The following is a 14,920-nucleotide window of genomic DNA, read 5'->3' as shown; positions in this document are numbered from 1 at the left end:
GGCTCCACCAGGAAGAAGCAAGCTGAGGGTGATGCTCGGCTGCAGAGAAACCTACACATCCAAGGTGCCCAAGCCCACTCTACTCCTTTCTTCCTGTGTGTCAGGTTTATCTGTCTCAAGTGGTCGGCCACCACTCAGGATGACCTCCAGTCCATAATATAGACCGTTCCATCACCATCAAGCAAGACAGGAATGGAGAGGCAGAGATGACCGTGTGTGTTCACTGTAACTTTGGCTGGCATCCTGCAATAACAAGATCTCATAGAGAAACAGTTTTCCTCCTTATCTTCTGCCAAGACTCTTCCCTTTGCTTGTGTGGTTTAAGATTCCAGATCCTCCCTCCAATACAAAAGCTCATCTCTGTCTCTGCCTCAAATTGAAATGTCAAGTTTATGTCTGAATTAAGTGCTTGTTTAAACTGCATACCGTAGACTCAAATATATTCCAGCAGAAATAATGTGCTACCTGCCCCAATTCTAATCCACATGACACAGCATAGTAAGAAGAGACTCATATCCACATGTCACAGCATAGTTTTCAAATAAAGAAGAGACTCATAGCCTCATTCCATCCTCATAATGCCCTCAAAGAAAAATGAAGCTTCAGAGACATGACAAATTTGCCCCAGTTCCCTCAGCTAGCAGTAAGTAGGGCTAGTCCCTGAAATTCTAAATTTTAGGTCTCACCACAACAATGACCCTGTATCTAAAAATATAGAGACATCTCTGAGCTGAGATAGAGACAGAGAGAAGAGAAGGAAAGGAAGAAGGGAAAGGAATGGAAGGAAGGATGGAGGGGAGAAGGAGGATGGTGAGGGGGAAACCAAGGGAGTCAGGAGAGAGGGAAGGAGAAAAGGAGGCAGGGAGGGAGGAAAGTAGAAAGGAAAGGAGGAAGGAGGGTGGGGAGAAAGAGAGTGGCAGGGAAGGCAATAAAGCAGGCATTACCATTTAATTTGAATATTTTTCTAACAATAGAAAGTTAAAGTGGGAAAGCTATAGAGACTTCACTCTACTTCTCTAATTACATTTGATTTTAAATTCAGAACCCTCCAGCAAAAAGCTGGCTTGGTCTCAATTACACAAAGCAACTGCTCTCCCCACGCAGGAGGGCTTCCCAGCAGCCTCAGCTTTGCCCCCTCTCCTCTGATAAGCCTGAGAGCTGCTGTAGCATCTGATGGAGGACTTTGAACTGCCAGGTTCAAAGTCTGAAGGGAGACGCAGCAGGGAGACTCACAAACCACTCGGTAGAATGGATTCATTACCTTTTACTCAGCCTGTTGATTTGCTGTCCATAATACAACATATGTCCTATTTCCAGAACCCTAAGGGATGCTAAGGTCTTTGAAACAAAAGGTCCTGTCTGTTGGCTGTTTTCAGACAAGACATATGATGCCACACTCAGTAATTCATTCCCAAGGTTTCTTATCTATGAAGCAAATGTGCATCAGGGAGCTGGGTCAAGGGTCTGTTTAGCACAAGACAATTGTGGGAACCTGTGCAAAGGGTGTCACCTCTTTGGACCTCATCTGTTAACCATGGTTTTTAACATTTCTTGAATCTCAGACCCCTTTGAAAATATGACAAAAGTATGATAAACCTTCTTCACCGCAGGAAAAAAGGACATGCACATATTTATAGACAGAAAAAAAAAAAAAAAAAACCACCTTAGCTTTCCATTTCAGCAGTTTCAGAGCCCCCAGCGGGCCATCCTGTGACCTTTTGCGTCCCCCAGGTTTAAGAAGTTCTTATCTACATGATATCTCAGGTCTTCTCTGGTGGATGCAATGTTTGAAAGGGTCTTTGTAAAATAATCTCCAGTGAAATAAACACCTCAGAAAATACTGTTAAGGCTTTTCATCTCTTCAAGAGTAGTATGGCTCAAGGATGCAAGTCCAACAAATATGTAGATTTTCATAAGGATGGATGATCAGAAATTCTACCACTTTTATTGAAGGAAAAATAAAGCAAATGTTTAGGAATATAAATGGCTCTACTAAAAATGTACAATGTGAATATTTTATACTCATTTTTAAAAATACAAATTCTACGATATGAAGAAAAAGTTCATCAGAGCCTCATCATTTTAATATGACCTCTATTAATATTCATTTGTCTACTTTAAATCCTTTTTCTGTATGCACATATATATATAAGAAATATACTAACAGGTTAATGGATCATGACCAAGTTTTTATTCTGAATGTGTTATATAACCTTGAGGCACTCTTACAGCTTAATCTTATTCCAGCCTCTACATAAATCTTAAAATGCCTTTAAAATATTCCAAGAAATGTAGCACCAAAATTAATGACTTAACTTATCTGAGCATAAAGCTGGTTTCTGATGATTTTCTACTACAAGTAAGTATGCACTGATCATCTTTCTACCTGGAACTTGGTCCATATTTCAGGCTGTTTCTTAAAGAAAAAAGAGTCTCATCACAATGGAATTACTGGAATAAGGATATCTGAGGCTCTTGAGAACTCCACAAAGGAATTAAAGCAATTTATAGTCCCCTCAGTAGAATGTGTTCGTGTCCATTATATAACAGAGTGTAACATTTTGGTTTTTATTTTGTCTCTTGGAGAATTATTATTATTTTTAAAGATTTTATCTATTTGAGAGGCAGAGCCACAGACAGTGAGAGGGAGAGACAGAGACAAAGGTCTTCCATCTGCTGGTTTATTCCCCAAATGGCCGCAATGGCCAGAGCTAGGCCAATCTGAACCCAGAAGCCAGGAGCCTCCTCCTGGTCTCCCATGCAGGTGCAGGGGCACAGATGCCTGGGCCATCTTCTACTGCTTTCCCAGGCCTCAGCAGAGAGCTGGATCAGAAGTGGAGCAGCCGGGACCAGAACCAGCACCCACATGGAATGCCAGTGCCTCAGGTGGAGGATTAACCTACTGCGCCACAGTGCTGGCCCCCTAGAGAATTATTTTTCTTAAAAAATCTATAGTAATAAAAATGTTGCCTATTTACAATATCCAAGATTTGGAACCCATTTGGATATCCATCAATGAATGAATGAATAAAGAAAATGGTATATTTACACAGTGAAATATTATTCAGCCATAAAAAAAGAATGTAATACTATTATTCCTGGCAACCTCGATGAACCTGGAGGACATTGTGCTAAGTGAAATAAGACAGGCACAAATAGAAGCATACTGCATATGCTCAGACAAGGAAGCTGAAAAAAATTTATCTGAGTGACATAATGGTGACCAAAGGCTGGAAGGGGGTGGGGGAGAGGTAGAGAAAAGCTCTGCTTAACAGGTGCAAAAATCCAGTCAGATGGGTAATATAAGCTCTAGTGACTATAGTTAACAATATGTTTCTATGCATTTCAAAATAGCTAGAAGCAAAGATTACAGGCATTCCCACACAATGATGTGATAAATATAAAAAGAGATGATTACGCCAAGAACTCTGATTTAATTATTACATGGTGCATACATGTCACCATGTCCCACTGTACCCCACATATATGATATTCACTGTGTATCCATGAAAAATAGAATGCATTTTTTTCCTGTAGCAAGCACATAATTAAATATTGGCAAATCCAAACAAATTACCCAAACTCTTATTATACAACTGCTCTAAAACCAAATATAATGTTATATTAAGTTCTCTCTCACCAAGTCATTCAACTTCTTTTTTGTTTTTAATACAGGTCCTCAGAGCAGAAAAAGGTAAATTGTTTGCTTTTGTTTTCTTGCCTTAATATCAATAGAATAAGTTCTGCTTCTAGATCTATAGTGCTAGTCATCATCAAAAAGGATTAATTGTTCTGAAGTCTGGGGTATATGGTGTGTGTATGTGTGTATTGGCCTGATTAAGATGGATCTAGCACATCATAGTATATTCAAGCATCTTCTATTCTAAGCAGAATGATTTAAATCAGGGGTAGTCATAAGTCTTTCTTTAGCCATGGCAGTCACATTGAAAAAAGAAAAAAAAAAAGTCCCACTGTGAACCCTGCCACTTTAGAAAGACATTGCTGCCCTTCTGCTCCAGAGACACTCTTGATGTTTCTCTACTTTTGATGTCACCACACACACACACATACACACAGATGTCTTCATTCATGCATGCACACATACAAACACATGTGTGTACACTGTTGGTGCCAGTATGCAATCCAGCACTCACTTCACTAGATGGCAGGATGCCAAGAAGGTAGTGCCTCATGTCACCTTTGAGACTCATTTCCCCATTTATTTAGAAGGACAAATTATGCCCATAGTCAAAGACAGCACAGTCCAATCCTGGGTGAGGACTGTAGAGGCCTTCCACCGACCATGGTGTGGTTTTGATCCAGATGCATTTCCTCTGTGAGTTTCAAGTCTGCCTTTCTCCATATATCAAGGAAATTAAACTTGAAGAGGGGCCTAACCTGGGCTTATGGTTTCCCAAGGGTCCCTGATAGAGGAGTGGGTATTTATTGGCAATTCTAAGTTATATGAAAACCACACTATAAGTCATGTCAGGCCTTGGTGATTATCAATGCAACCATGTGACATAAACCATTGTTTATGTTAAGAGGGGCAGACACTCTGGAGGACTATTGATGACAACGACATGCTTTTATGGGATATGCGATTAATGGGCCAGTTGGTGACTCCAATCACATTTCCAGTAATCATAGTCCTTCAATCAAAGGTGGCTAGTTTATGACCAGCCTTGGGACAGAACACAGGGTAAAAACCAAAATTAAGACACCTTGGTGTCTGTATGCTTCCTTAGCTTTATTACTTGCAACCACAATGGGAGGGTGTTTTATGGGATCTCCTATCATTGCATTATTATGTGTCCTTGATCATTATGGATGACTGGTTAAAATCTATCTGTGAAAAGGAAATAAAAACAGTAACACCAATGGCACACGTAATTACTACATAACCCCAGTTTGTATGCTGGCCAGAACTTAGCAAAACTTAATGATCAAGGGAAAAATAATTGAGAAAACATATCCTTGGTTGTAGCCAGGTAGAAACTGTTGGTCTGCATCAGAATGCTGAGAGCTTGCTGGTCACAGGTTGGCTGTGAGAACACAGACAAGCATGGGTCAGCACTGGACATCCCATTCCCTCTATCGTCTTTGGTTTAACTTTCTCCTCATTTTGACCTCAGCTCAGATTCCATCTCTCTACACACACATCACTCTGCACCCCAAATTAGCACTTTATCTTCTTTAGATCACTTAGACAAAGGTACTTCAAAAAATCGATGGCACAGGTTTATTTTGGTGCAAAACAATTTTGAAATGTATGCATAGTTATCCATAACATGCAATTTCCCCACTCATATTCTGAGAAATGCTCACTGAATTGTGGACATGCATATTTTTTTGTGTCCTTCCATTAGAAACAAAGAACTGTGTTTGTCTTCACTGTATGCCCAGATTCTGGAAGAAAACCTGTAGGTCTACCGCTAATAAGTGTCCAGTGATAGGAATGAATGAATGAAAAGGAGGCTAAAAATCTTAAAAAGTATCTGATCTAGAATAATCTCTAAAAAAAACACAACACTTTCCAATGTAATATTCTGTGTTTCTGGGAAGTTTAACCATGTGTTCCAAATTGTAAATATTAAAAGGAATTTTTATAACTTCAGGGAGAGGTTACTTCCAGGAGAGTTGTGGAATATATGGGTTGTTACGGTATATACCGAGCACCAGTTCTCTTGGTGATTACTGGGTGAAATTATCACAGTTCCAGTGGATTTCTAATGGGCCACAGTCACTTTCATTTTGCACTCTGACCAGATTATGTGACTCCCTTTTATAGCGTTTCGTCATCAGGTGACACCTCAATCATCTCAGTTGTCACAAAACCAAGCTATGCAAGAGATCTCACTTGGAATTCCCAGGTAAGGAGCCAAGGGTACCTTAATGGGTCCCAGCTTGGGGGTGAGGCCATTTGCTGTCTCTCACAACGACCACCAGGACTTTCTGGAAAACAGTGAAAACTTCTGACCTTTTGTTTCTGATGTGCTAAGGGCTAAGAAAAACCTGTGCATCCCAGGTGTACAAAATCTATCAATGTTGCTCTTTCTGAAATTCACATGGGGTTGTGTGCTGAGAAGGTGGATGGATTACAGGAATGGAGCATTCGCTGGGCAGAATTCGCTGGAATGGATGTGAGTCAGTTGTGCAGGGGAGGTTTTTGTTACTAACTAATCTTAGCTAATGACCTCACTACAACTTGCAGCTACATCTGAACATCATTTTATATAGTCAGAGGTTAAAAACTCCATGACACCAGTAAGTACCTGCTTGATCAAGAGTCAACCAACTGAAGACTTAAATCCAAGGCTCAGGCAGGTGACTCATGCACCAAAGTCATAGTAAATGAGTGGTGGCTTCCTTAAAACAAAATCCAGGGCCTCCAAAATTAGTGCCATAAGGCCCTCATGATCCCATTCTGGACAAGGCCCCACCTCAGTTAAGGGCACTCTACCCTCACACCCTGCACAGAGGTCTCATCGGATGCCTTCCAGCTACCACCCTCTGGCTCAATGCAGAACACGGCCACAGGCTATCCCTCTGCCTATAAAACTTCCCCCATACGTGATCCTCTCCATTCTCTCCCTTCATGAAAAATTCCTTTTTATCCATCAGACACCAGCTTCCAACCACACTGAATTCAGGAATTAGTTCTGGCCTGTTCTCCAAGTGAGAAAAGTGAGGTCCCGAGAGGCAGAGCCCTTCACCATTGAAGTCAAGTCCAGCTTCGAAACCCAAGCCCTCTTCAGTGACCCATGCTGACTACAGTGACTTGATTCTAAACATCTAGCCCACGAGTCCTAGCCCTCCCTGGTGCCTGCCCATGGCCAAGATGCTGCCTTGTATTCATTCAGTGAACATGTCCTGGGAACATAACTGTGCTTGTGTGGCAAAGACCAGTGGTAGGCAGGATCCACTGGAGTCTCCATCACCAGGGAACCATGTGACTTAGGCAATGCCACCCTCTTGCATGGGAACTTTGGATCAAAACCAGGAATGTTACAAGAACTCAATAAACATCAGCTGTCATTAATAAAGCCCGGTCCTGGGCTTCAAGGACATCACAAATATCTCCCCATTCCTGACCCCTCTCCCTCTTAGTGTTAATACTATTTTGCAATTTCAGTACCTGTTCTCTTTGACCACTGGGTATTAGGACCATGGCTTCATAAGTCTTACTGTTCTGTTCCCTGTTTGAGGCCTAATCTGCTACAAATTGTGGCCCCTTCCACAACATGCCATGTCTAAATGGAATTTTCTAAAAGGAAAAAAAATCATCATATTGATAATGAGCTTCTCAGTTAATACCTGTGGTAGCCACTGGACGTGGTTTGGGCTTGTTGTGTTTGTTCATTTAATTTACTGAACAAACTCCCCTCGTTTCTCTTCCTCTCTTAACTCATTCCTTATTCTAAAACCTCTTCTGACCTCTACATGCTGCTATTCCTCTGAGTTTATCTAGGGTCTTTTTTCTCTCTAAAGGCCTGGGGAATTTTATCTATCCTCAAGATCAATTGTCAGCTGTATGTTGATAATTCCAAAATCTCCACCTTCTTCCCAAACCACTTCTCTCAGCTCCAGACCTAAATATTCAAAGGCCCAGTCGGCTGTTTCCCTTGGGTGGGTCACAAGCTTCATAAACTCATAATGTTGAAAATGCAACTCTTCGTTTCTACTCCCAATCACAAAACAATGTAAGACTGCAAGATATTTCACTCTAGTAAGCTCTCTTTGCCATTGTCACTCCTCAGATCTAATCCATATATAACCCCCCAAATTCTACCTCAGAAACATGTCTTGAGTCTATCCATTTCCCTCCCAGCTCTCAGCAAACACCAGCCACCATCAATTCTTGCCCCATCTACCCCAATAGGCTCCTAATAATACTGATCATGTCCATGCCTTACCTTCCACTCATGAGGATCTGTTTCTGTCTCCTGCAGAATGGACCACGTTTTCTTGCCTCTGAGGCTTGGTAGATACTGCTCCATACACCTGCACCACACTCTCACCCCTTTCACCTTTTCAGGGGTCAGCTCAGTTAGCATTTCATCCATGAAGACTTTCCTGAGAACCAAAGCAAACTTGTACAGATTAAGTGACCTTTTACTCCCACCAAAACTTAAGGCATGCACACTTTCACCATGGCATTTATCCCACATCATGATTGAGGTACGTCTTCCCTCATAAAACAAACCTTCCTCATGGCAAAGGCCATGTATTATTCATTTTATGTCACTCCAGAATTGCCATACTCAGGACAGGTGTGGCAAGCACAGTAGGTTAAGCCACCATCCCAGATGCGGGCATCCTATATGAGTTCCAGTTCAAATCCCAGATGCTCTACTTCTGATCCAACTCCTTGCTGATTGCCTGGGAAAACAGCAGAATATGCCCAAGTGCTTGGGCCCCTGCTATCCATGTGAGACCCAGAAGAAGCTCCTGGATCCAGGCTTTGGCCCAGCTGAGCTCCAGCCATTGTGGCCGTTTGGGGAGTAAATCAGTGGATGGAATATCTCTCTCTGCCTCTCCCTGTCAATCTATAACTTTGTCTTTCAAATAACTAAATAAATCTTTTTTTTCCAAAATTTTCCACCCTCAACCTGTGCTTCCTAAATGAATGAATCATCATTTTTATCTGTTTGGGTTTTTTTTCTTCTATTCTTATAAACTCTGTACCTGAGACCTAGAATATTCTCAGAAGATATTCCCCAGCTTTTGACATTTCCTAAAAATCAGAATAGAGAAATTTTGCTCTTCATCACTTTTTCCCCAGACATTTCACAACATTGTACACTGCCTCCTAGGAAAGCAATCATGGTTTTTAACAGAGTGGAAAGTTTGAGTGTCAGTAGAAGTGTCCAGTGATGACAGTGTGGTGGTTGGATGATCTGCTGGCAGTTTTGTCCTCAAAGCACTCTGTAAGACCCCAGCCTTAATGGAGGCAAAAGCTAGATATATGCTCAGTTGATTTCATTGGTGCTAGCAAAAGTTCAGCTTCCATGTAATTAACCCAGAGGCTTTAGTCAATAGCACAATCCTTGCTGTGGAGCATGTCCCCTGTAATTAGATTTAACTGTAGTGGCACCTGGAGCTTAGGTTGATGGTGTTGATTGCAATACAAAAGGAACCAGTGAAGTGTTAAGTAAAGCCATTGATGAACAATCTTTATAATGTCATTTTGGTGCTTAGAAACGCACATTGTCATTTTGATTGTCAAATATCTTTATTACACCCCTTTTCTTTGGGGTTTACTTATAATACTCCACACAGTATTCTCACCCAGCTAGCATTTTATGGAATAAAATTACTTCTCTACTTTTCTTCCTAACTATGGTTACTACAGAATATGAACTGCAGCTCTGCAACATATTATCCCCTTTTTTATTCTTTTTTTATTATTTTTTTTTATTATTTTTATTTATTTGAAAGGCAGGGAGACAGAGACAGACAGAAGGATCCTCCATCTGCTGATTCACTCCCCAAATGCCGGCAATGGCCAGGACTGCACCAGGCTAAAACCAGGAGTCAGGAACTCCATTCAGATCTCCCTTGTGTGTGGTAGGGATCCATGCACTTGAGCCATCACCCACTTCTACCCAAGGTGCACATCAACAGGAAACTGGAATCAGAAGCAGAGTCAAACCCAGGCACTCTGGATATGGGATGTGAGTTTCCTAAGCGATGGCCTAAGAGTTATGCCAAATGCCTGCCCCAAAATATTATTTTCTATAGTGACTGTAACTATAAGGAAAGTATAAACCCAAGGCTCCAAAAAGTAAAGAATCAAGATATGTGAGCAAATAATCATTTCAATGATTGAAATGACATGAGAAGAACTCACATGAGTCAGTCAATTTGTTCCACACTTGATACTTACCAATCTTGAGAAGGGAGAGGAAGGATAGAACATATTTCTAGCATATCCAGTAGGCTACAAAGTGCCTTATAAATGAGACCCATGCCATTTGCAGTGACCTTGTATCCAAGTAGAATTGAATCCATCATGGGAAATACTAACATGCTTTCAATCTGCCATTTCCTTTAGCCCTTCATTCATGGTGAGCAGCCACAGCGTGCAGAACAGAGGTAAGAGAACTTTCATAAGAATTAGAAAATAAGCAGGTAGGTCACCAAACTATGACACTTCTGCACTGGGACTTCACTCATGTGGGCCTCAGAGTCACCAAGCTGATGTGTATAAATGTAATTAGCTGATTTTCATTCCTAGAGAGCATTCCTGTGTGTGAACAGGACATAATTTTAATCCATAGCTACACATGATCACTTACAGGGCTCCCACCTTTTTCCTCTTATGAGCATTATGATTCACTATCATATCAACATTCTTGTACATGCCTTCCCATGATGTACACATTATGATGCTTTGTCTTCCTATGAAACTGCTGCACCTCTTCCACTGCCCTGGATGTATTTTCCAAAGTAAAGTATCAGTCTCACCAGCAATCTGTGAGACCTCCTCATTGCCCATCCTCCCCAATAGTTGTTTCTGATAAACTATTGGTTTTCCCAAATCCATTGGGTATAACAGAGATTTATCTCAAGAAATATCCATATAATGCAGAAAATAAAATTTACCTCTCTTATTAATAGATTGCCAAGAAAAAATCAGCAGGATATTGTATTGGTGAAGATGTTTACAACAGCATACAAATTCAGTCTTATATGACTGTTCTTGGTGGGTGTTGCTACTGTTGGTATTTTTTTTTTTATATTCTTTTTCTCACATTAGCTCTGTCATGTTCATTTGCCTTTCTTTCTTCACTGTATTCACCAAGGAGATTCTGTTTGGGTCTAGCCCAGAAATCTCTCTTTCTGTTGAGCCAGGAAAGATGTTTTGGGGCTAGAATATTAAAAGTCCATGGGATTTAGTGAAAAGGGTGAGGGCTCTAGTGATCTCAGTCTCCATTCTGCCTCCCTCTCTGAGTAAGTTAGTTCTTCAAACTTCACACAGTGTAGGTGAACGCAAAGTCCTCTACTTGACACGTAGTTGGCAACTGATACACTTCAATTCCATCCTTCTTTCTGCATTCCCTCCCTTCAACCTACTCAGCGGACTTCAGTAGACTGAAAGGTTTCCTCCATAATCCCTCGTGCCTAATTTCACTTTTGTAATACGGCAACTGGGCCTTGGGTTGGCAAACCAATCTGATAAACTCATAGCTCCTAATGCAGTTCTCAAGAGAATTCCCTTTTTTAAGATGACCAAAGAGGACCATGTGGATTCAGTTTCTTAGAGTCAGTTGATTAGAGTCCAGTGTCAGGAACACCAGTCCTCAAGGTCACATCTGGGTGTATCAACATGAAATCACTTGGCATACCCAAGTGGAAAGTCCAGGGACTAAACAGACCCAGAAAGGCACTCTTGATGGTTTTGAAAATATGCTGCATGGACGGGCAAACAGAATCCTAACTTACAGAAGAATCCAGAGTCTAACTTGAAAGGTAATATCAAGCACAAATGAAAAATAAAGAGCAACTGAAGAATGGAATCGAAGGGTTAATGAAGGAATTGTTCTTCATGGATATGAATCCAAACAGCCTTGGGCTGCAAGTGGATCATTTGTACTGTGGTCTTTTAGATTGTTCTCAACTCATCTCAGAAGAAACAAGCTTGCTTACATTAGTCTGGGGTGGACATGGGGTGGACATGGGGAAATGTTTTGTCCTCCATTAATTCCTCTTTTAGGCAACAGACATCTACCAAGTAAATTGTTTGTACCCAAAACTGGGCTGGGTCCTAAGGATACAGAATAGACAGTCCCCACTCCACACTAACCAGTGAATAAGCCTCTGTGATGGCCTCCAGCAGCTACTGAACTGATATGCATTCTGCTGGATGACAGCACACCAATGAATCATCAGTACTTGGCAATATCGGGTGTTAGGACAACACACAACCTCTTCACTCTTACAGAATTCTCAATCTAGCAGACCCTCCAAAGCATGCTAGCTTCAACTTGAATGCCTCAAGGCGTTCATGTAGAATGGTGAAGGTTACATCTCAGTAGACACAGATATGTATCCTTATTTTACAAATGAGGAAAGAATTTTGGAAAAGTTCAGTTATTCTTGACAGTTCAATTACTGCTTGATGAACAGACTTGGCTTAATTCTCTGACACATGATTTTAAAACAAATTGTTAGGAGCCCAAGCAAGCGGATTTCTGCCCCACCACTCCCAAAACATAAATATTTTGACATGTTGGGGAAAGATCCAGAAAGCCATGATTACTCTCTAAAACAGTAACCACATTTACTTGAGTTTTTTGTGTTTAGTATTTGTCCAGTGCTGCTTTTTTTTCCTTCAAAATACATGATTTTTCTTTTTTTTTATTTTTTATTTTATCTTATTTTTTTTTTTTTTTTGACAGGCAGAGTGGACAGTGAGAGAGAGAGAGACAGAGAGAAAGGTCTTCCTTTGCCATTGGTTCACCCTCCAATGGCCACCGCGGCCGGCGCGCTGCGGCCGGCGCACCGCACTGATCCGATGGCAGGAGCCGGGAGCCAGGTGCTTTTCCTGGTCTCCCATGGGGTGCAGGGCCCAAGCACCTGGGCCATCCTCCACTGCACTCCCTGGCCACAGCAGAGAGCTGATTTTTCTTATAAATTTTCTTAAAATGGTATGTAAAGGTAAAGTAAAATCTTCTGATAAATATATGTGGGTTACCAGCTTAAAATGTTTATTACACGTTACAAAAGAGGGGCCAGCTCTGTGGTGTAGCTGGTAAAACTGCTGCCTTACAGTGCTGGCATTCCATATGGGTGCCAGTTCAAGACCTGGCTGTTCCACTTGCAATCCAGCTCCCTGCTAATGTACCTGGGAAAGCAGTGGAAGATGACCCAAGTCCTTGGGCCCCTGCAGCCAGAAGAAGCTCCTGGCTCCCAGCTTCAGACTGGCCTAGCTCCAGCTATTGCAGCCATTTGGGGAGTAAACCAGTGGATGGAGGACCTCTCTCTCTGCCTCTGCCTCTCCCTTTCGGTTAACTCTGCCTTTCAAATAAATAAGGTAAATATTTTTTTTTTTTTAAGTTACAAAAGAAAGGCCTAAGCTGTGTTTCTCCAATAAACGTACCAACACCCACAACTAGCATTTTTGGAGTAACGAGCATGGATCAGGCCCTGTGCTAAGCACTTAAAATGGGAATGCTTAACATCATTAATCCATCAAGGAAATGCATATGAAAGCAGCAATGCAATTTCATCGCACCCCAGCTAGAATCACTATTATCAGAAAAAAAAAGTTAACACATTTTGGCAAGGATGTGAGGAAAGGAATCTTTTAAACACTCTTGGTAGGACAGTAAATTATTATAACCATTATGCAGAACAATATGGAAGTTCCTAAAAACCTTAAAAATAGATTCTCATGTGATCTGGAAATCCTACTACTGGTATACAAGGATATCTGAAGAAAATGCAAACAGTATGTCTAAGCGATATCCACACTCCCATGCTCATTCCAGTACTATTCAAAAAACACCCAAAATATTAAATCGGCCTAATTGTCCACCAACTGATGAATTACTGTGTTAAACATGATGTATATATACTATTACTCAGCCATATATGATAATGGAATCTTGTCCTTTTCAACAGCATGGATGACCTAGAAAGCTGTAGGTTAAATAAAAGAAGCCAAGCCCAGAAAAACAAATATCACACAATATCACTCATTTATGGAATCTAAATAAGTTGTTCTCATAGAAGAAGAAAACAGAAGAATGGTTAGCAGAGCCTACAGAGGGTAGCACAGAAGAGGGAGGGGGGTGTTGGTCAATGGTGCAAGGTTACAATTAGACAGGAGGCGGAAGTGCTAGTGATCTGTACCCAGCACAGACTATAGTTAACAACAATGTGTTGTATATTTGAAAACAGCTAGAAGACTTCCAATGTTCTCACTACAGAGAAATGATAGATGCTTGAGATGATGATGTATGTACTGATTACCTTGTATTATATGCACGTATGTATACATGTAACAAAACACATCATATTCCATGAATATGTACAATTATTTTGTATCAATTAAAAATATTTTTTAAATTATAAAATTGAGTCCCTCTCAGCAAAAACAAGAAAAAACCCAAATGCCTTATTTTATGTAAAAAGAATTGTCCAAAGATTAGGTGCATCCATTGTTTTAGAACAAAGTCAGTTAAGTACCTGTAGTGAGCTACATGCTCAGAATTTCGATCACTGACAAGCATGCAACCAGGCCTTTGGGGGAAAATTCTTGGCAAAGTTATTGTTTTGTGTTTGTTTTATTTTATTTAACTCATTCTCTGAATAGACAAAAAATACATAACGGTTTCCAAATGCTGTTTTGTTTTCCAAATAGTACTTTTTAAATATTGAAGCAAGGCCTGCACCTGCAGCACCGGCACCTCAGGCGCTGGATTCTGTCCCGGTTGCTCCTCTTCCAGTCCAGCTCTCTGCTGTGGCCTGGGAAAGCAGTGGAGGATGGCCCAAGTACTTGGGCCCTGCACCCACATGGAGACCGGGGAAGCACCTGGCTCCTGGCTTCGGATCGGCACAACACGCCGGCCATAGCGGCCACTTGGGGGGTGAACCAAAGGAAAAAGGAAGGCCTTTCTCTGTCTCTCTCTCTCTCTCTCTCTCTCTCACTGTCTAACTCTGCCTGTCAAAAAAAAAAAAAATGACCTCTCCTTTATTTCTGTTATAATGGTCATAAATCTGTGCTGAAATTAGTTGACTGTGATAAATTTACACTATGTGTTCAAACATATTTCTGCAACAAATATTTTGATGCTTGTAAGTTCTTATAACAAATACTCTTTGGCTCAACATGAAGAGCCACATTCATTAATGCCATTAAACTAAAGTCTTCAGTATGTCAGGAATACTGTTTGTCCTTCTTTGTGTCATT

At 41.0% G+C, this 14,920-nt stretch overlaps 1 protein-coding gene and 1 pseudogene across 2 annotated transcripts in view; one reads left to right on the top strand and one right to left on the bottom strand.

The window, feature by feature from the left end:
- Window positions 1–14,920, top strand: part of CLNK (cytokine dependent hematopoietic cell linker) — a 192,877-nt gene that overhangs the window by 159,918 nt on the left and 18,039 nt on the right. Inside the window, exons 15-17 of the mRNA XM_089326849.1 lie at window positions 3,676–3,694; window positions 5,792–5,873; window positions 10,058–10,098. Coding sequence (XP_089182975.1) covers window positions 3,676–3,694; window positions 5,792–5,873; window positions 10,058–10,098 — 142 coding nt within the window. The remainder of the gene's footprint in view (window positions 1–3,675; window positions 3,695–5,791; window positions 5,874–10,057; window positions 10,099–14,920) is intronic.
- Window positions 1–14,920, bottom strand: part of LOC149127679 (small ribosomal subunit protein eS12 pseudogene) — a 117,719-nt pseudogene that overhangs the window by 85,093 nt on the left and 17,706 nt on the right. The window contains exon 2 of the transcript XR_016229748.1: window positions 7,917–8,076. The product of XR_016229748.1 is annotated as a small ribosomal subunit protein eS12 pseudogene (transcript). The remainder of the gene's footprint in view (window positions 1–7,916; window positions 8,077–14,920) is intronic.

Source organism: Oryctolagus cuniculus, chromosome 2 (genome assembly GCF_051225735.1).
Source record: "Oryctolagus cuniculus isolate XC-2025 breed Fujian yellow rabbit chromosome 2, ASM5122573v1, whole genome shotgun sequence".
In the NCBI taxonomy this organism is placed as follows: domain Eukaryota; kingdom Metazoa; phylum Chordata; class Mammalia; order Lagomorpha; family Leporidae; genus Oryctolagus; species Oryctolagus cuniculus.
The sequence above is the reverse complement of the archived record's forward strand: the minus strand, read 5'-3'. Positions and strand labels throughout refer to the sequence as shown.